Genomic DNA, 23171 nt, shown 5'->3' on the forward strand with positions numbered 1-23171 from the left:
ATAAACAGTATTTCAAGCAGAAATAAAATCTTAACATGTTAGGAATTAAAAGTTATCTCTCAATAATTACACTGAATGTAAATGGCCTCAATTCCCCAATAAGAAGACATAAAGTGGCAAAATGGATTAAAGACTAGAATCCATCCATCTGCTGCTTACAAGAAACACACTTTACAAGTAAAGATAGTAACAAATTCAAGGTAAAGGGCTGGAGCAAGGTAATTCATGTTAAGCAGCCATCCTAACAAATGTGAAGTAGTATTTCACCATAGTTTTTATTTGTATTTTCTTAATGATTAGTTATATTATAATGATGAGTGATATTCATGTGTTTATTGGTCATATAAAAATCTTTAGAGATTCATTACCTATTTTAGTCTTTTACCTATTTCTAAATTGTATTGTTTGCTTTTATTGTTGCTAATTTTTAGGATGTCTATTTGGAATATTAATATACCTTCAGATATAGCATTTGAAAATATTTTATCCCATTCTATCAGTAATTTTTAATTCTGTTTGCATTGTCTTTGGATTTACAATATTTTTTTTATTTTTTTATGAAGTTTGTTTATTCTTTTGTTGCCTGTGCCTTTGGAATCATATGTAAGAAATCACTGCCAATTTCAGTGTTGTGTAGTGTTATGACCCAAGTTTTCTTCTAAAAGTTTATAGTCTTAAGATTTACATTTAGGTCTTTTATCTATTTTGAGTTAATATTTGTATATGGTGTTACGTAAGGGACCAATTTTATGCCTTTTCATGTAATTATTATTTTTCAACAATATTTAGAGAAATATTATTATTTCCTTCACCAAATGTTCTTGGAAACCTTGTCAAAAATAACTTGACCTCTTCCTCACAGAATACAGAATTAAATATTCTCCAGGTTTAGTTTTTTTTATTATATTTTCCAGGTTTGTTTTTTGTTATATTTTTAATATCCAGAACAGTTCTGCTTCATATTCCTTTTTCACAGCCTTGACCATATATGGAAGAATTTATTTCTAGGCTTTTTATTTTACTCCACTGGTTTTTACATCTGCCTTTATAGCAGTAGTACACTGTTTCGATTATTGTTGCTTTATAAGGTTTGAAATCAGAAATTGTACATCTTCTAGCTGTGTTCTTTTTCAAGATTGTTTGGGTATTTAGAGTTCATATTTCATGTTAGGATAGATTTTTAAAAAATAAATAAGTAAATGTATAAAAAATAAAATAAAGTAAAAAAAAAAGTTGGAGTTGAACACCCAAAAAAAAAAAAAAGAAATTAGATGCAATTACTTGGAAAACAGTATGGACGACCCTCAGAAGAAGAAAATCAAACTTACCATATGACCCAGTGATACCACCTCTGTATCTACCAAAAAGAATGAAAACCAAAATACCAAACTAATGCATGAGCAACCATGTTCATAGATGCATAATTCCCCATTGCAAACTGTGGAACCAGCCAAGATGTCCTTCAACAGATGAGTGGATTACAAAACTCTGGGATGTGTACACAATGGAATTTGCCCAGCCATAAAGGAAAACAAATTTATGGCATTTGAACTTAAATGTCACAAAAAATAAGAAATCAGATCCTTTCCCTAATGTGCAAAAACTAGGGAGAAATGGGTAACAGGAGGAACTCATTACATGAAGAAGAGATCCTATATAGGAACAATTAAAGTGAACTATCTGAGGGGATGGGAGGGGGGAAAAGGGAAATTCTTTAAAGCAAATGATGTACTTAAGCAAACATATCAAAGTTAATCAGGAAGCCAAGCATGGGAAGGAGGGAGGGGAAAGGTAGGGGTTAGGGATTGGGTAAGGGCTGATTGGGTGATGTGTGCATGTGTATCTCAAGTTTTTTTTTTTATCCTATTAAGAAGTATGACTACAATGCACCGATAAAAATTTATTTAAAAAAAAAAGAAAACTATGGGATATACACAAAGCACCAGGATACATGGTGCTTTTTCTTATAACTTTATTTTTATGTCCTATATGTTTCTTTTAATTCTGTATTCTGTGAAACTTCCTCACAGAATACAGAATTAAATATTCTCCAGGTTTAGTTTTTTTATTATATTTTCCAGGTTTGTTTTTTGTTATATTTTTAATATAACAAAATATATTTTATATATATATATAAATATTTTTGTTATATATAAAAATATATAACAAAAATATATATTTTTGTTATATATTTTTTCTGCTTCATATTCCTTTTTCACAGCCTTACATTCTTGTTTTATAGTATTCTAGTTTTACATTTCTGAGATAAGGTATGAAAGGAGTAATCATTTCTAAGTGAGATGATCATAAGGCTAAGTTTAATAAGAAAATAGTGCTTGAGTGGGGCCTACTGGTGGTGTGACCATTACCCCACAAAGACTGCAGGAGCAGATGCTCAGAAAGCATAGATGCACAGATGTGCTGGTTGGAACAGTGAGGGTGTGTGTGTGTGTGTGTGTGTGTGTGTGTGTGTGTTGGGGTAAATATAATTAGATTTGGCAATCTTTCAGTAAAATTGTTAAACACTAAAGTAACACATTCCTAAGTCATTTTATTCCTCCAAATAAAATTCATAACTTTAATGGAATATTTGTTTTATTTAAAAAAATATTTTGCCAGGCATGGTGGTACATGTATATGCCTATAGTCCTGGCTACTTGGGAGGCTGAAGCAGGAGGACACATTAGCCCTCAAATTTGAAACTCTCCTGGGCAACATAGCCAGATCTCGTCTCAAAAAACAAGCAAATAACAATAACAAATTTATCAAAAAAGAATATAATGTACTTATAAAGAACAGCTAGAGACCCCTACCCCACCCCTTAGTAGCCCTCTTTCTTTCCCAGAGGAAAAATTAGTTTCACCTACATTGGCTATCACTTTGGTGTTTGCGTTCATCTAATAATATAGTGTGATATCTTGATTGCTCATTTTCAGACATTATCTCATTGCTTCTGCTTATGAAACATGTGGAATTAGTGGTTACATTTGTCACTCATTCCAGTTTCATCCAGTATTGTTATAGAGCAGTTTTGCTCAAATTCATAACTAATATTCAACTTGTTGTGACTATGTAAGGGTATGTGTATATGAGATGAATTTCTTGGTGTTAATATTTGTCTTATTTTTAAAATATACTTTTATCGGTAGACTGTAGTCTCACATCATAATGTAGTTGAGGGTGATGGTAACATACATGCACGCAGCATTTGGTGAGCTTATTTTTTTTAATTTGTATAATTTCCTATAAACCTATCTGCACATTTTTAAGCTATGCCAACAGGTTCATCATTAACTACTTTCTTCAAAAGAACCAAAGAATGTTTTTATTTCTGGAGAAATTCTTCATGTAGCTTCTTTTTGCATGGGGCTGTTTACGGATGTCATCCTGAGCTCTCTGTCACCAGTCTTCTTTCTCAGACCTATTATTTTCTGAAGTCTGTCTCTTTCATTTTCCTTCCTTCCTTTCTTCCTTCTTTCCTTTTTATCAATGTGTTCAACACTCAATTGGGAAATCGTTGTCTTTTGATTGATTGAAAAGTTTTTCTTGTATCATCTTTCTTATAATTTTATTTTTACGTGTCCTATATGTTTCTTTTACTTCTGTATTCTGTGAAAATTCCTCACAGAATACAGAATTAAATATTTTCCAGGTTTAGTTTTTTGTTATATTTTCCAGGTTTGTTTTTTGTTATATTTTTAAGATCCAGAACATTTCTGTTTCATATTCCTTTTTCACAGCCTTACATTCTTGTTTTATAGTATTCCAGTTTTATATTTCTGAGAATACTAACAGGAATTTTTTATTAATGTTATTGTTTCTCTTCTTTTTCCTCTATTATCTGTGGAGTTTTTTTTTTTTTTTTTTTTTTTTGGTGGTACTGGGGTTCCTGGAAGCCCTTCTACCTCGGGGCTACACTCCCAGACCTATTTTTACATTTTCATTTTGGAAACAGGGTCTCCTAAGCTGGCTTCGAACCTGCGCGATCCTCCTGTCTCCGCCTCCCAAGCGCGGGGATTACAAGCGTGCGCCACCACGCCCGGCTGAGTTTTTGTCTTTCTATAATCAAATATAAGGTGATTCTTGACTGTTTAGATTTAAGTGTAAGGTTTTATCAACAGACTGGAGCCCGGTCTTTTGGTGTAGTGTGCTGTAGGAGGATTCGAGAGTACATAGATGGGAAATGTAGCTGGTATGTGAGGTGCCCCCAAGTGTCAGTATGTGAACATGATTTTCTGTTTAACAAATGAGTTCCCCAAAGCAGGAGTGGAAGGGAGGGGTATGAGCTTGCTGCTGGGCTCATTATTTATTTGATTTTACTAATCTCACATTTTTACCCCTAGTCCTTAATTATTCTTGCCTGGATGCACAGGGTGTTTGTTGGAGAATCCCTGAGTCTGAAAGGACTCTCAACTGTCTGTTTTAGTCACTTGTCACAGACACATCCAAATGTCTCTGAATCTCATCGATTTCACCTTCTCCATGGTAGTTTTTGGTGTGCTTGTTTTGTTTGTTTGCTTTTTATCTCCTCCTCCTCCTCCTCCTCCTCCTCTTCTCCTCCTCCTCCTTTTTCTCCTCCTCCTCTCCTTCTCCTCCTCCTCTCCTTCTCCTCCTCCTCTCCTTCTCCTCCTCCTCTTCTCTTCCTCCTCCTTCTCCTCCTCTTCCTCCTCCTTTTTCTCCTCCTCCTCTCCTTCTCCTCCTTCTCCTTCTCCTTCTCCTCCTCCTCTCCTCCTCCTCCTCCTCCTCCTCCTCCTCCTCCTCCTTCTAGTGGGAAGGAACATTCTACCTCTGAGCTACACCCCAGTCATTTTTATTTTTTTATTTTGAAACAAAGTCTCAATAAGGTGCTGAGTCTGGCCTAAGATCCTCCTGGACCTAAGATCCTCCTGTCTCAGCCTCCCAAGTACTGGGATTTATGGCATGCACCACCATGCCCAGCTGGTTTGCTTGTTTTGTTTTTGTATTTTTATCTTTGGGTGCTTAGACTTTTTTTTTTTTTTTTTTTGGTGGTACTGGGGTTCCTGGAAACCCTTCTACCTCCGGGCTACACTCCCAGACCTATTTTATATTTTTATTTGGAAACAGGGTCTCTTAAGCCAGTGAGGCTGGCATCGAATCAGCGCGATCCTCCTATCTCTGCCGCCCAAGCGCAGGGATTACAAGCGTACCCCACCACACCTGGTGGGTGCTTAGACTTTTAAGTACTGGTTTACTGTCATTTCAGTGGGGTCTTGGGAAGAATGGATAAACACATAATGAGGAATCTGTCTCTTTAAATGGAAAAATTTCCCTGCCTTTTTTGTTCCCATACCTGATTTTATACCGAACAGAATTTTATGGTAGCAGCTGTGCAAACAATATGTGAGAATTAGCGCCTGTGAATTTTAGCTTATGAACATTTGATAATTTAAACAGCAACTGTTTTTTTCCTTTAAAAAAAAAAGCACTCTAATAATAGGGCCATTTTAATCAGTACAATAGTGAATTGTAAAGAAACCGAATCAATGAGCTGGCTTATGCCTGGGACTCCTGTTCTATTTTTCTTTATTACCAGCAAGGCTCACTTGGAGGCGACTTGGAGTTTGGCCCATCTTTTATGCATGTGGTCACAATACCATATGTGCTGTTTGAGGTTCACTGAGTGGTTCTGCCTTGCAAATTTTAAAGTACTATGCGAGTGTTGCTAAATACCAGTTACAGCCACTCCTTGGATAGTATGATCTCCCTAGGAGGCATGCCTTTCCTCTCCTAGGCATTCCTTCTTACTGAGAAGCATCTTTTTTGTTCTTAGCTTGTGTGTGTTTCCTTGGGTCTTTTTTTTTTTTTCTTTTTCTTTTTTTTTCTTCTTTTTTCTGTCATTTTGTAGCTGGGGGTGGAACCCAGGACATTTCCATCCCCACTGAGTTACATCCCAGCCCTCTTCTTTTAAAATAATTCAGCCCTCATAAAACTCTCTTTGAAAAGCAGAATCATTGTATTAAACTCAAGCTTTTAGCCCTTTCTGTTTTCAGTATTACCTTTTAGGTTTTCTGCAAGCAATACTAAATATATTAACTATTTCTTTTATTTCTAGGCAAAGACCTAAACCCAGGGCAAAATTAAAGGGTTGCTGTGTATGTATCTGCCAAGGTGTAATGGGTCAGACGGTGCTAGGAAGCCCAGGAAATGACTGTACATTTTGGCAACATTCCAGTTTGTCTGCTACCGTACTGGTCCACGTGACAGGAAAAACCTTGTTTGTATTTATAACTCCTCGTGACCTTTAAGATGATAGGTCTCGATAACGAGATGATAGTTTCTTTGCTGAGTACACGTATACATCTTTATTTTCCTTATAATGGCCTTTGACTCTGTGAGAAAATATTAAGTAGGAGGTGAGGTTATTCAAGCTTGGAAAAAGAAGCTGTCACTGAGCAATTATTCCACATAAGAACTACTGGTCTTGAAGTAGGAGGGTATGTGCGTGCACATGTATATGTACATTTATGGAAAGCTTTCATCTACTGATGTCTTTTATGCTGTTCTCGTTATCTGTGAAGGCTTAGTCCTTTAAAATTCATTTTATTGTTATTTTATTGGGATATTAGGAGGAAAAGTCTCATCTTTAATTGAAGGAATTTGTTTTTTGTTTTTCTTTTTTTTTATAGTAATGGGGATTGAACCCAGGGGTATTCTACCTGCAACCTCCACCCTCAGTCCTATTTTATTTTTATTTTGAAACAGGGTCTTGCTAGGTTGCTGAAAGCCTCACTAAGTTGCTGAACTTGTCCTCAAACCTGTGATCCTCCTGTCTCAATCTCCCAAGTAATGGGATTACGGGTGTACACCACCAAGCCCAGTTTAGCAATGTATCATTTTTTGAATGATAGTTCTCCAACTTTTTCCCAAGCTTGATTCTAAAGGCAACAGAACTTTTGTTGAATAACTTTGCTTTAAGGTATAGAATCAGTGGGGTTAGTCTATTCATAGAGAATAATCATCACCACTATCTAATTTTAGAACATTGTTGTGGCCGGCATGGTGGCGCACGCTTGTAATCCCTGCACTTGGGAGGAGAAGACAGGAGGATCGTGCAGGTTCGAAGCCAGCCGCGCTGGCTTAAGAGACCCTGTTTCCAAAAAAAAAAAAAAAAAAAAAAAGTATAAAAATAGGTCTGGGAGTGTAGTCCGGAGGTAGAAGGACTTCCAGGAAACCCAGTACCACCAAAAAAAAAAAAAAAAAAAAAATAGAACATTGTTGTGATCCCCAAAGAAGCCCCAGGCCATTGCAGTCCTCCTCTTTCCTTCCTCCTCCTACCATCTCCATCCCCAGGCAGACACCAGTATCCTTGCTGTCCATTTAGATTTACCTACTGTGGACCTTTCACATAAGTAGAATCGCATAATAGGTGTTCTATTGTGATTAGTTTCTTTGACCTAGCTTAATATTTTGAGGTTCATCCTTGTTGTAGGATGGGTCAGCACTTCGTTTCAGTTTTATGACTGCTTAATATTCTCTTTTATGAGTATACCACATTTTATTTATCCATTCACTTGCTAATGGATATTTGCATTCTTTCTACTTTTTGGCTCCTGTGAATATGGCTATAAATGTCTGTAAACAAGCCTTTTCTCCTTTTGTTGTTTTTTGATTAGTGCATATTAATTATACAGAATAGTAATAATAATATACAGGGTTTCATCATGGCATATTCTTATATGCATATAACATACTTTCATATATCCACCCCATTACCATCGCTGACCCTCCCCTCCCCAATCCCCTTCCTGTTCTCTCATAATCTCCCTTTTACATTCATGTTACCTTTATTTTTTTAACATTCCACATATGAGATAAAATATGTGATACTTGGCTTTCTGAGTCTGGTTATTTCATTTAACATGACGATCTCTAGTGTTATATCCATTTTTTCTGGAAATAGCCTAATTTTCTTCTTTTATTTTTGGGGGGTAGGGTACTAAGAATTGAACTTAGGGGCAGTCTACCTCTGAGCTCTAACCCCAGCTCCATTTTTATTTTTTAATTTTGAAACAGGGTCTCACTAAGTTTCACAGGACCTTGCTAAGTTGCCGAGGTTGGCTGTGAACCTGGGATCCTGCTGTCTCAGCCTCCCAAGTACTGGGATCACAGGTGTGCACCATCACGCTCAGCTTAATTTTTTTCTTCTTTGTGGCCAAGCAAAACTCCATTGTGTATATGCCACACTTTCTTTATCTATTCATCTGTTGACAGATACCTAGGCTATTCCCCTGACTTGGCTATTGTTAACTGTGCCACTGTAAACATGGATATGCAGGTTATTTCTCCAGATAGTATTCTTTGGGTCAATTGGAGTGGTATAGCTAGATCATTTGATAATTCTTTTTTTTTTTTTTGGTTTTGGAGGAAGCTCCGTGCTGGTTTTCAAAGTGGCTGTGCTAACTTACATTCTCATCAACAGCGTATAAGAATTCCTCTTTCTTCCTCATCAGTGTTTATTGTGTTTTACATTCTTGATGATTGCCATTTTGGCTGGGTGAAGTGGAATCTCAAAGTAGTTTTGTTTTTTTGTTTTTTTTTAGTACTGGGGATAGAACCCAGGGGCGTTCTACCTCCGAGCTACACCCCCTGCCCAATTTTTTATTTTTTTTATTTTGAAACAGGGTCTCACGAAGTTGTGGAGGGTGTCACTAAGTAGCCGAGGCTGTCCAAGAACCACAGTCTTCCAGTCCCAGCTTCCCAAATGCTGGGGTTACAAGCTAATTCTCTATATATTCTGATATTAATGTGGAGGAGTCGCTAGCAGGGATTTCCTCACATGTGTAGGCTGTTTCTTTACTCTGTTGCTTGCTTCTTTTGCTATACAGAAGCTTCTAAATTTGATGCAATTCTGTTCAGGATTTGTTGTTGTTGTTGTTGTTGTTGTTGTTGTTGTTGTTGTTGTTGTTGTTGCCTGTATCTCCCAAGTGTTTTCCTATGTTTTCTTCTAGCAATTTCAAAATTTCAGGTCTTATATTTAGTCCTCTGATCCATTTTACTTGATTTTTACACTGGCTGAGAGATAGGGATCTGATTTCCTCTACATATGGATAGCCAGTTTTCCCAGCACTATTTGTTAAAAAGGTTGTCTTCTTTCCAGCATATGTATTTTGGTACCTTTGTCAAAAATCAGATGGCTGTAGCTGTGTGGGTTTGTCTCTGTGTCTTCTGTTTTGTTGGTCGTCATGTCTTTTTTTTATGCCTGCACCATGCTGTTTTTGATATGATGGCCCTGTAGTATATTTTTAAATCTGGTATTGTGATGACTCCAGCATTGCTCTTTTTACTCAAATGCTGTGTATAAGTTTCTATGTGTACATATGTTTTAATTTCTCTTTAGTATCTACCTAGAGTAGAGTTGCTATATCATATGGTAACTTTGACATGTTTAACATTGTGAGGGACTATTTTGTCAAATAGCTAAAGTATTTTTCATTCCTATTAGTAATGAATGAAAGTTTAATTTCTCCATATTCTTTCCAATACCCATTATTATCTGTCCTTTATAGTTAGCCATCCTTATAGTAATGGTTATAGAATTTTTGTAATAGCAGGAGACTTATGGGATTGAAGAGAAAAAGAGAGAGGGAGGCCCAGCAGCTTCAAAGCCAAAAAAGATAATATCTATTGAGATTTAGGAATAAATTGTTGTAAACTGGGTGAAGTCCTCAATATATTCTTAAATTTTTCCCTAATGCTTTCATTAGAAGGTTATCTTATTTGTGTTGAACTGGAAGAGAAGACAAAACAGCCAACAAAGAAATTATTTGAAAATTCATACAATGTGTATTACTAAAAAATCAACCCACATCAAATCAGAGTTGAAAAAATTTTAAATAATATCAGTTTGAAGGGAAGCCAGATGATTAGCTTGCTAGCCACTTCTGTTAAGCTGTGCTCTGAACACCTGCTTCACTGAACCCATAGAAAGAACCTTTTACATGGAGTCTTAAGTATGTAAAGACAAAAAGTCTTTACACTGATGTCTTTACGGCAGAAAAGGGGGGGGGCATATGAAATAACTCCAACAACCCTGACCTTGATGACCTGACTCCTATGACACCAAGTCCACTTAAGGCTGAGTGTTTAATCGGGGGTGCCTAGAAGTAAACAACCGGCGCTGACATTATTTCCACTGAAATTATATATTAACTGTACTTTGCTCACTTAATATAGCACTAGGCTTAGGGAAATAGCCAAGTTTTATTATTGGGATATTGTCAATATTGTTGAAGATTAGTATATTATCTGTGGGAGACTCCCTCTCCTGTTGCTGATTGTGTTTTCTCCGTCTCCTTTTACTTACTTTTTATACAAACATGTTCTTCAGCTGTGAAAGCACGTGCCTAACATCCAGCCTAGACACGCGCTCCCATTTTGACACTAGGTAGGCTATGTAATTTTTTTTTGGTTTTGGTGTTTTTATTCATGGTCCTACTAACAAGCATTCAGCAGCCAGTCAGATAAATGTTCTGTGCTACTGAGTAGGTGTAATCAAGGGTTTGTTTTTTGTTATAAGGCTGAAATGAAAGTATTACCTACTTCTTTCTGCAGGCCTTTCCTCTTGCAGAGTAGGAATTCTTTCTGAGACTGAGAGCTGCAGTTGAAATATAGGGTAATTAGGCAATAAATACACTTCTTTATCTTTCAGTGACTAATTTTTATTCAGTGACTAATTTTTATTAGTCACATTATTATCCTGCCCTTTGAGGAATGCATGCAAGGGCTTTGAGAACCTGGTCAGCATGGATTGTGAGAGCTCCGTGAAACTAACTTCTTTCCCATAGGAAATGCCAATTTCATTAACCTAAATGTGGAATCACATGACCTCCCTCAGCTTCTCCTCAATTCCTAAAAGTGATTCCACTCCCCAGGTGGGAAATGCAGAGATAAACCCAGTTTGACCCCGAGGAGTTGGCATTGTGAATTTCCCCCTTCTACTGTCAATGCATATTAGAAAGAAATGTAATTTATCTTTTGCTTTGTGTATGTGTGTGTTTGTATGTGTGTGTGTGTTTGTATGCGTGTGTGTGTTTCACTGGGGATGGAACCCAGGGGCCTTCTATCTCTGAGCTAAGATCCTAGCCCTATTTTATTTTTTATTCTGAAACAGGGTCTCACTAAGTTGCAGAGGGCCTCTCTAAGTTACTAAGGCTGGCCTCAAACCTGTGATCCTCCTGTTTTAGCCTCTCAAGCACTGGGAATATAGGTGTGCATCACCATGCCCAGCTTCGTGTACTTTATAAAACATCCTCATAGGCTTTTCTCAAAATGTTGCCTCCCACACAAGCCCTCTAGAACATTAAAAGCTATTGTTTGTCATAAATGAATTAAGATTGCCGCCTCCATTTACTCGGTAAATTTCTTGTGTATTTGACTCAGCAAACATTTCTCAAATACTGACAGGTGTAATGCACTGTCACACTGATGAGCCTTGCAGCCGACCTGCCCCCCACCCCCCGTGTGATCAGAGCTGGTGGTCTGGGGTCCAGGGGCTTGGGTTTCAGTTGCAGCTCAGCTGTTTGGTAGCTGGTGAACATGAACCAGTTAGTCTCCCTGTCTCAATCTAGTAGTCTCTTATTGGGGCTACAGTAGTTTTCTATTGTTGCCATGTTAGGGTACCACAAATTTAATGGCTTAGAACAGTGCAAATTTATTATCTCACTGTCTTATGGGAGCAAAGTATGTGGGCTCTTCTGGCCCCTCTACTCCAGGTCTCCCCAATCCCAAATCAAGGTGACAGGCAGCCTGGGCTTTCTCTTGGAGAGAATCTGTTCCCTTGCTGGCTTCTCACCTTCTCTATGCTGCCCATGTTCTCAGGCTGGTGACCTCTAGGCTGCAGCGCTCCTTGTGCTAGAAGAGAGATTAGCGAGTTTTCCTAAGCCCTTTCATGAGGCTTAATCAAAGGAGAAAAAGTCACTTGATAAATCTGCCATTATGAGGATAAATGTTGTGGTTGTTCCAGTGGTTGACCTTATCTCTCTGAGCTATGTCATGACAGAGATTATCACTCTGCCACTTTGGGGTTTTTTCTCCTTAAGGCTAAGATTGTGAGTACAATATAACCTCCTGACCATTGAAAAGACAAGGCTCGTGAAAGCACCAGGGCACAGTCAGGATTAGAGTTCAATTCTGTCCTGTTGTATATGCTGTCAAACAGGTGCAATGTTGTTGGTTATGATCACAACTTTTCTTTAACTAGAGCAAATGTTTGTTACATGGTTCAATGTTTGCCCTTGGCCTTTAATGAAAGTAATTTTGGTTGTCTCTGTATACTGTGCTGGTGGTTTATATCTTAGCTTGAAGAATTGGTTAAATTTAGTCAATAATAAGTGGAAACTTTCCAGAAAACTTGAAGAAGTAGCAGGGGTACTTTACATTAGTGGAGAAAGGTAGTTCTTATCCTAGAAACAGATTGATGATAAAAAAGTGACTATTTCAGTTATGAACCACTAATCCCATCTTCAAAATATTTTAAAAACTTTTAACCAGATGTGGTGGCACACACTTGTAATCCCAGTACTTGGGAGGCTGAGACAGGAGGATTGCAGGTTCCAGGCCAGCATCAGCTACTTAGTGAGGCCCTCCAGAACTTAGTAAGACTCTGTTTCAAAAATAAAGAATAAAAAATAGGGCTAGGGTATAGCTTAGAGGTAGAATGCCCCTAGAGTTAATCACCAGTACCACAAAAAAAATCCTTTTAGACTTATATATTTTTCTAATTTTTATTCCAGTTTAATTTTAGAAATAACTACAATTTTACAGTGTCAAAATATGTTGTTACATCTTCAGACATGTGTTTTGCTTCAATTTCTAAGGCTCTTCCTTAGAATTTTATTGTTAAGTATCCTTATCCCATGATGGCCAAATAAGTCTTTTTTTTTTTTCTCTTTCTCTCTCTTAAGCCCTGGTCATGCTATTTTGCTCAGGCAGCCTTTGAACACCTGTGACTCAAACAATCTTCCTACTTTAGCTTCCCAAGTGACTGGAACTACAGGTAGTCCCACCAGCCCAGCTTCAAGCTTTTTCTTATCACTGAAATATCACTTGTAATCCAGTGCCTACATAATACTCTTACCCAACTCCAATTAGTCTGTAAATGAGTTGTTACACATTTCCTTTAAGTATATTGGAGGGAAAGAACTCACTATATTCCAACATTAGTTTGTATGATTTCTTCTTAAAAGTATGTGCATTCAAGCCGGGCATGGTGGTGCACCCTTCTAATCCCAGCATTCTGGAGGCTGAGACAGGAGGATTGTGGTTCGAGGACAGCTTCAGCTACTACTTAGTGAGACCCTTTGCAACTCAGTGAAGACCCTGTTTCAAAATAAAGAATAAAAAAAATAGGGCTGGGGGGTGTCGCTTGGAGGCAGAATGCGCCTGGGTTCCATCCCCAGTATCACACACACACACACACACACACACACACACACACACAAATAAATAAATAAATAAATAAATAAAATAAAAAAATAAAAATTATGTGTCATTCTATTAAAAGGAATTCTCACTTTTTATATGAAAAGCATTTTAAGGGGATTTAAGAGATGGTTAAAACTCAATTTCCAAGTCTGAAGGAGCAGACATCAAATACATCCTCAATCAGGCCTTCCTAACAGTCTTATTTATAATCATAGTCACCAGCCCTTGCCTGGGTCCAGGGCTCCAAATTCTCTAGCACTGTTGCCATAGTTACTGTTTAATGGCTCCCCTGCTAGAATGTAAGATCCATGAAGATAGAGATCTCTGTTGTTTGTCTGCTTATTCATTTGCTGGTATATCCCAACTCTTAGAATGGCACCTGGAACAGCGTAATCAGTCATTCAATAAATATTTGCAGAGTGATTGAGTGAATATTTCATACATTTCATCACATATTTAAATATGTGAGAAAATATTTTCACAAACATATTTTCACGTAATACAAACCGAGACACATTCAAATGATATGCCCCCATTATCAGCCTGTCCAGGGACCAGCCTTTCTTTTCTGGATTGTCACAATACTCCCTTACTAATCCTGCTTTCAACCATGCCCTAAAACGTCCTTTAAATCAGATCACATCTCCCCCAGCCTAAAGCTCTCTCTCAGAATAAAAACAAACAAAAAAGGGGGACTCTGGCTTATAATGAGACTGTCATCTGCCCATGACCTCTGGTTGTGTTCAGATTACATCTTCTGCCACGCTGCCCACCCACCACCGCCTAGCCTCACGCGCCTCCATCTCATCTCAGGGCCTTGGCACTTGCTATTATGTTCTGCCTAAAATGTACTTTCCCATTTCTTTAAGCTCTGCTTCAGTGACTTGATGGCAATTAGCCTTCATCTCTCGTTCCCATATCCCTCTACGTTACTCCTCATTCTGCTTTAAGTTTCTCCACAGCATGTAAGTTGCCACTTTGCATATATATTTTAAATTTATTTGACTATCATCTGTCTCCACTTTGATTAGAATGTTTCATGAAAGCACAGGTTTTGCTTTGTCCAGTGCTGTCTCCTTGGAGTAAGACTCAGCATGTGAGAAACGCATCTGATATATAAATGTACATTATGCATGAATGTACATAAAAATGGAAGCATTGCTAATTCTTCTTTATAATGCGATACCTGAGGGAATCCATCATAATTGCCAATAACAATCCCAGAACATGACTGAATAAAGCAGTGTTTGGATATCAGAAAATCAAAAATGCAAGCACTAATAAAGTAATTACAGGTTGAACATCCTTAGTTTGAAATCTGAAATACTACAAAATCCAAGAATTTCTGAGTACCTAAATGATGTTACAAGTGGAAAATTCCACTCATGACCTCACGCATTGGGCTGCAATCTGAATGCAGGTGCACTAAAAATATTGTGTTAAATTACCTTCAGGCTGTGTTTATAAGATTTGCATGAATCATCAATGAATTTCATGTTAAATTTTGGTCCCATTCCCAAGACATCTCATTATCTTATGCAAATATTTTAAAAATCTGAAACCCAAAACACATCTGGTCCTAGACCTTTTGGATAAAGAATGATCAGCCCTCATTAGGAAATGTGTTTCTCATGAGCATCCGAAGGCATCTTCTTAGAGGCACATTTGTTACCCCAGCCCCTGTATCACTACATGTAGCATCCTTCTATAAGCCTCCTCCAAAGCTGTTGGGCAATTACTATTCTCACATGTAGGCAATTTCATCTGTAGGATTCCTGCAGGCTGGCACTAATGGTGATATTTATCACCTATTTCTGGAAACACAGTACGAAGAGAGTCTCAGAATGCTGGCACAGAATCAGTAAGAAATGTGTTGAGGAAAAATTTGCTAATAGATTTAAGTCTTTATTGTCAGTATATCTGAATAAGGATTTGGAAGGTATGTTATAAATATTTAAGGTTTAAGTGTGAGTGAGCTACACTCACACCCGTGCCCAGTGAGTGAATCCATGAATCTGTTTTCCATTGCAGGAAGTGAAAATACTTTGGGGTAGAAGGAGGGAGGTGTGATGTACTTCTTTCTCAGTTACTTTTGCATTTTGAGAACATATTTAGTATTCCACACATGCCATAAAAGATTTTATGCTATTTGTTAAGTATATAATTTTTTAATACATCTGTCTTCCTTCCCATTATTTCTTGGTTTTATTTCCTTGAAATTTTTATATCATATTTCAAAAATTGGAAGTAAATGATGAAAGTGCTACTTTTTCAAAAACATTAACCACAAATTCATCACTATTTTGAATATTTATTATGTTTGATCCAAGGTCTCATACATTACCTGCCTCAAGGTTTGAGATTTCATTTAAAAAACAGAGGCCAGGAGCATATCATCCAGACTGGTAGAGTGCTGTTTGTTTGTTTGTTTGTTTGTTTATTTATTTTAGTACTGGGGATTGAACCCAGAGGCATTCTGCCTCTGCACTATACCCCTTGAATGTGCCCTATTTGTATTCTTTATTTTGAAACAGGGCCTCATTAACTTCTGGAGGGCCTCACTAAGCTGAAGCTCGCCTTGAACCTACAATCCTCCTATCTCTGCCTCCCAAGTACTGTGATTACAAGCGTGTGCTACCACACCAGGCTTGCTTCTGTTTAAAACTTGGTCTGATTCCCAGCATTTAAAAATACAAATAAGCAGGGCGTGGTCACACACACTTGTTAATTCCAGTACTTGGGAGGCTGAGACAGGAGAATCGCAGGTTCACAGCCAGCCTCAGCTACTTAGGCCCTCCATGACTTGTGAGACCCTGTTTTCAAAATAAAGAATAAAAAATAGGGCAGGGAGTATAGCTCAGAGGTAGAATGCCCCAGGTTCAATACCGAAAACCACAAATTAATAATAATAATAATAATAATAATAATGGATACAAAATGGGAGCCTGGAGTGGTGGTGCATGCTTGTAATCTCCACGCTTGGGAGGCGGAGACAGGAGGATCGCGCAGGTTCGAGGCCAGCCGCGCTGGCGTAAGAGACCCTGTTTCAAAAATATAAAATAGGTCTGGGAGTGTAGCCCGGAGGTAGAAGGGCTTCCAGGAACCCCAGTACCACCCAAAATTAAAAAAAAAATAAAAAAATAAAAATAAAAAAATAAAAAATAAATAGTTCTGGGAGTGTAGCCCAGAGGTAGAAGGGTTTCCAGGAACCCCAGTATCATCAAAAAAAAAAAAAAAAAAAAAAAGCCGGGCGTGGTGGCGCACGCTTGTAATCCCCGCGCTTGGGAGGCGGAGACAGGAGGATCGCGCAGGTTCGAAGCCAGCCGTGCTGGCGTAAGAGACCCTGTTTCAAAAATATAAAAAAATAGGTCTGGGAGTGTAGCCCGGAGGAAGAAGGGCTTCCAGGAACCCCAGTACCACCAAAAAAAAAAAAAAAAAAAAAAAAAGAATACAAAATGGGGCTGGAGGTGTAGCTTGGAGGTAGACTGCCCCTGGGATTAACCCCCAGTACTGCAAAAAAAAAGAAACAAAACAATCACAACAAAAAAAGAGAGCACATATCAGATTCACTTATGAATTAGTCCATATAAAAAAGAAAAAAGTTTATAGTTGTTTATTTTTATTTTTATTATATAAACTTATGAGAAGCAGGTAGTTTTTAGTTTGTAATTTCTCCAAAGTTAAAATTTCCACTTCTATCCCTACTAATTAAGATTGCAGTGAAGCTGAATGTGGTAGTGCATGCCTATAATCTCAGTACTTGGGAAGCTGAGACAGGAGGATCGCAGGTTCGAGGACGGCTTTAGCAACTTAGCAAGACTCTCTAAGCAACCAGGCGAGACCCTCTTTCAAAACAAAAAAATTAGAAGGGCTGGAGGTTTATCACAAAAGTAGAATGCTCTTGAGTTTAATCCCAAGTAAAACACACACACACACACACACACACACACACAAACACACACACACACACACACCACAGTGCAGTGGTGCAGTGGAAAATAATGTCATGAGCAGTTCCGCTTCAGTTAATAGGTAGTTGGTAGCAGAATCAGGAGCCTCATTCACAAAGTTACTTCTGAGCCTGTTTGGATCCCGTGCTCCGCACACTTACTGCCTGCGTGTGACTTTCCGTGTGCTTTTGCTTCCTGTACGTGGCAATATGTTATGCATTTGTTTTGTTACTGACTAATCTTCTTTGGCTCTTATTTGCCTCATTTGTCTGCTTCTTATTCACTTAACTTGCTAAATAAAGCTGACTTATCTAAGGAATCCAATCTGTGCATTGATTTAGATGGATTAGAAACTTTTATTTTCTTAGGGATTCATTTACAGGATAGATTGTGATTAGCCGCCTAAACTCTTTGCTATGAAAGATTTGTGTTTTCCTCTGATGGAAAGCAGAATACAACGTGACATAAATTAGCATCTTCTCTGTTTTTGAGTATTTGCAAAACAAATCCTAAGAATTGAGGGAAACTTTGCATATGTGTGCCCTGTGACTTTAGGTACATCATCAGACACTTAGTATGCAAGATCATTAGGCTTTGATATGAGAGTCACATTTTGAGTTTAAAATACACTAGTCTCCATATTTTCTATGTGGATATGTCCCAACACTTTCAGAGCACCTGAAGCTGCAGAGAGTACCAGTCCCTGTATACACTGTTTCCCTATCCCTAAAGACCTATGACACAGTTTAATTTGTAAATTAGGTACAGTAGGATATTATCAGCATTAATACTAAAATAGAATAATTATATAGTATAATCAAAGTTATTAGAGAAATTGTTTATTGAGCTGAGCGTGGCGGTGCATGCTTGTAATCCCAGCATTTGGGAGGCTGAGACAGGGGCATCGAAGTTTGCAGACAGCCTCAACTACATAGTGAGGCCCTTTGCAACTCAGTGAGACCCTGTTTCAAAATAAAGAGTAAAAAGTAGGGCTGGGGGCCGGATGTGGTGGTGCACACTTGTAATCTCGCTTGTCGCTTGGGAGGTGGAGACAGGAGGATCACGCTGGTTAGAAGCCAGCCGCGTTGGCATAAGAGATCCTGTTTCCAAAAAAAATTAAAAAAAAAAAACCATAAAATAAGTCTGGGAGTGAAGCCCAGAGATAGAACTGTTTCCAGGAACCCCAGTATTACAAAAAAAAAAAAAAAAAAAACATAGGGCTGGGGGTGTAGCTCAAAGGTAGAATGCCCCTGGGTTCCATCCCTAGTACCACAAAAAATAAAATAAAATAAAATAAAATAAGAAATTGCTTATTTCTACAGTGTTTCATTTAATATTTTCAGATCACAGTTGATGATAAATAATTGGATCTTTAGGAAATGAAACCTCTGGGGGTGGGGCTACTGTAGATAACATGTTAGTATTATTAAGGAGTTATCCATTCTGATACTTATGAAATAATGGTAACACAGACATTTCAGTACTGATGCTGTAAGTAGAGGTGCTACCCAATTAGGGTTCTGCAAAAGGGGAGAGAGGCTGGGCTCAACTTGGAATATGGCAATGAAAATTTCATAGCCAAGAAGCAGGGTTGGGGTAGGGGACAGTCAGTGAATAGGAAATTACTAAGAGGAGGCTACAGGGGCAAGAGGGGGCGGTAGTGTAGCCTATGTAGTTGGATTCTAGGTAGAGCACGCCAACATGACCAGGCATCACCCAAGGATGGTGGGAAATGAGTTGCTTGGCTCAGTATCAAAGGCAATTGGTTATCAAGGGTAGGGAGTTCTGGGGAACCTCACTTACCAGAGTTCTTGCTAAAATCAGGCTCTTGAGGACATGTCCAAGGTGGGCCTAAGTTGAAAAATAGCTCGGAGAAAACTAAATAGAATTGGCTCAGGAGAAGAACTCAATACTACAAAACTATATAAAAATGAAAAGTTTTCTTCAGTTTTCTCTGTGCACAATATCCTGGTCACTAATTTTCTTATCCCTTAAGACTAATCAGGAGGGTTTAATTACTGTTTTTTATAAACTTAAAGACATGTATCCAATGGAAGATTCCACCATTGGACTAAATAATGGACTAGCCATTATTTTAATTTGGGGAAATAAAACACAAAAGCGAAACACAAACCCATTTTGTACACTGGAAAAAACTTTTGTTTTCAAAAACTTTTGTTTCTTGAATACAGTGGTATTTTTTTTTCACATAAAGGAAAAAATCAAGGGCAAGTTGGGTACCTTGACGGTAGAGCACTTACCTAGTATGTACAAGGCCCCAGGTTCAGTCCCCAGTACAGGAAGGAAGGAAGGAAGGAAAGAAGGAAGAAAAGAAGAAGGAAGGAAGGAAGGAAGGAAGGAAGGAAGGAAGGAAGGAAGGAAGGAAGGGAGGGGAAATGATGGGAGGAGGGAGGGAGGGTGCTCAAGACCTCTATCTGCCTTTAAGAATATTTTTTTCTGAATAAAAGATTTAAATATATTATATCTGCATGCTTTTGATGTTTGTGAAATATGACAGAGAACTTTCTTCTTTTTTATTTCAGATGGCCGATATGATGCTCAGGAGAATAGCTTAAGAGACTTAATAAAAGAGCTGCCAGACACCCACTACTGCCTCCTCAAGTACCTCTGCCAGTTCTTGACAAAAGTTGCCAAGCATCATATGCAGAATCGCATGAACGTTCACAACCTCGCCACTGTATTTGGGCCAAACTTTTTTCAGTAAGTTAGGGAATTTTCCTATTAATATCATCATATTCCATTTTCTGCTTGCTACTAGACATCTGAATTACTGGGATGTAGAAGTATACTAAAATTTGAAATATCAACCAGTTGTGTTAAAGTTCTCTCATGCTTTTGTGCATTTTAGCCTTGGTTTTGGTCCCAGTTTTGAGAAAGGCAGACAGATAATGTCTTCTTATGAAACCATGACTCGTAGTGATCCAAATATTCATATTTAAAATTCTGGAAGCTGCACGCTTGTAATCCCAGCATTTGGGAGGAGGCTGAGACAGGAGGATCACGGTTTGCAGACAGCCTCAGCTACTTAGCGAGGCCCTCTGCAATTTAGTGAGACCCTGTTTTAAATTAAAGAATAAAAAATAGGACAGGGGGGTGTAACTTGGAGGTTGAATGGGTTCCATCCCCAGACACACACACACACACACACACACACACACACACACACACACACACACTCTCTGGAAGTAAGTTTTATTTTCAAAGAGGGATTGAAAAAAACAACCTTAAATGTTGATTAGAGGAAAGGGAAGGAGTACGTTATAGTAACCATGTTAATAGTGATAAGGTTCAAATGATCATGAATGATGGCAAACTATGAGCAGGATGTCAGTGGCAGAAAAATGGAACCTCAGCCGTATTTACTTTCTAGATTTAATTTCCTAGAAATTAAACGTGAGTACAAATAAACTAGTCTGCTTTTGTAAGTGCTCTTGTTACTAGCCACAAGGATTTTTGTAAAGCATTAGGCTCTATTTTCTGTTATCTCCTAAAGGTCTGTCGATTTATGAAATGATCTTTGAGATCCCCTTGATATCAAACATGGTCCTCCTAGTTACAAGGAGAAAGAGAAAGCACTTTCACTCTCGGGTCTCCCAAGAAGACTTTTTAGATGGTGTATCTTCCTCTCCACTCCATGAGGCTCTTTCAGTGGCCTAGAGCTTGTAAAACTACAGGCCTCCAGATTTCTAAGTATAGACTGTGGCTTAGCTCATAGGTCCAGGCCATTCACTGCCTAATGTGGAGAGAAGGTCTACCTAATAATAACAATCCCATTTGTAACTTTAAAGATGTTAACCTTTAATAATGATATTTCATACACCATGTTAGGATCTTGTGAATAAGTATCTCAAACATAACTCAGACTCCACTAATTTATCTTACTCAGGAGCCTCGTGATAGTAAAAAGGGTATTTCTTCTTTTTCCTCCTGTCTGCCCAATATACCTTTGTTTGGTGACCTACATGTGAGGAATTAAGGTGTAAATAGAGAAGTATTTAATAATTTTGACATCTTAGGTGCTGAGTAACTAAAAATGAGTTTGTAAATAGAAAGATTCTGTAATAAGCACTAAACACGGACCCATACATCACTGCTGACTTGTAAGTTGAGATTGATATGGAATTTCCAATTATCTGCCCTAATTAATCATCAACATATCAGTAAGCACTGAGTTTTTTATTGTATGTTCTACTAATTAATATGATTTATTTTTTATTAAGGAAAAATATACATAGCATAAACTTTACCAATTTTAAAGTATAATATTTTTAAGTATAAATATTAGTGGCATTAAGTACATTTATTTTGTTTTAATATACTAAATAGTATGTATTCTTAAACTTATGGATACAGAAATCATTACAAGGGATTTGCATCATTGAAATAAAGTATAGATAGAACACATAATATTTCCTGAGTACCAGGTACTGTACTTTTTCTTATACCTGATTGAGTTTTAAAAGGGTGGACATGATTTATTTTGAAGTTTCTTTCTCTAGGTCAGGGAAAAACAGACACTTTAACTTTAAGAACATTAATCCATGAATGTTATAAAGATTATTAGTGGAAAGTTTCCATCCAGAAATAATTTTCTCACCATGGATCACTAAGAGACAAAAGAAAAGAAATTTCAACCATGCTTATAGAGAAGAAAAACCAATAATTTATTTGTTTTTTGTTTTGTTTTGTTTAGAATCAGGGCTTCACACTGTTGCTTGGGCTGGTCTTCAACTCTTGGCCCAAGGAACTTTCTGCCTCAGCCTCCCACGTAGTTAGAACCTCAGTCATGTGCTACCTCACCCAAGTGACAGTCGTTTTCCTGTAGTACTTGCTGTATCCAGGCGCAGCTCCAACAGGCCTGGAACAGTTTGGTGCCAGTTTTATTCTAGCCGCCTGAAACAATTAGAAAGGTTTTCATAATTTCTTATACTGTGTGATAATTTATATCTTATGAATGTTAAACTGTCTACATCTGATACATTTTAAAGAGGAGAGTGCTGGTACCTTTTTAAATTCTTCCATTTTTTTTTATTCAGATTTTTAAACTACTGACTAAGCTAATTTTAATAACTTAGGAAATCTCATTTACTTATATCAAACCCCTTAAATCTTTTGAAATATGTCTAATACAGATTATATAAAAAGTATTTTACAATTTTAAATTTCCTTACCTCATTACATTTCTTTTTTTTTCTTTTCTTTTTTCTTCTTTTTTTTTTTTTTGGTGGTACTGGGGTGGAACCCAGAGGCTTTCTACCTCTGGGCTATACTCCCAGACCTATTTTATATTTTATTTGGAAACAATAAGTTGCTGAGAGCCTCACTAAGTAGCTGAAGCTGGCTTTGAACCTGTGCAATCCTCCTGTCTCAGCCTCCTAAGCACAGGGATTACAAATGTGTGCCACCATGACCAGCACATTCTCTTTTTTTCTAACGTTAATTTTGCCTTGTCAGTATTTTTCTTGGTCGAAATAGCTAAGATTTTTCTCTATTCTCAAAGAATCTATTTTTAATTTTACTTTAAATTTTTCCATCTACATTTATGAATTCATATGAAATTCGTTGTTTTTCAAGCTCCCTCAATTTTTTATTATGAAAAATTTCAGTCATACAATTTGAAAGAATAGTACAATGGGCATACATTTTCTCATTCGTCTGATAAAACAAATATACTTGTACATAAATGTAAATACACATTTTTTGACCCATTTGAAAATAAATTATAGATCTCAGCTAATTCACTTCTAAATAATTAAT

At 37.5% G+C, this 23171-nt stretch overlaps 1 protein-coding gene across 1 annotated transcript in view; it reads left to right on the forward strand.

Moving 5' to 3' along the window:
- FAM13A (family with sequence similarity 13 member A) overlaps positions 1 to 23171 on the forward strand; it is a gene marked incomplete at both ends in the record, with an annotated part of 316801 nt that overhangs the window by 48756 nt on the left and 244874 nt on the right. Inside the window, one exon of the mRNA XM_080697200.1 lies at positions 19937 to 20114. Within this exon, the coding sequence (XP_080553326.1) occupies positions 19937 to 20114 (178 nt within the window). The remainder of the gene's footprint in view (positions 1 to 19936; positions 20115 to 23171) is intronic.

Source organism: Muscardinus avellanarius (assembly GCF_963383645.1).
Source record: "Muscardinus avellanarius genome assembly, chromosome: 6".
NCBI lineage: Eukaryota > Metazoa > Chordata > Mammalia > Rodentia > Gliridae > Muscardinus > Muscardinus avellanarius.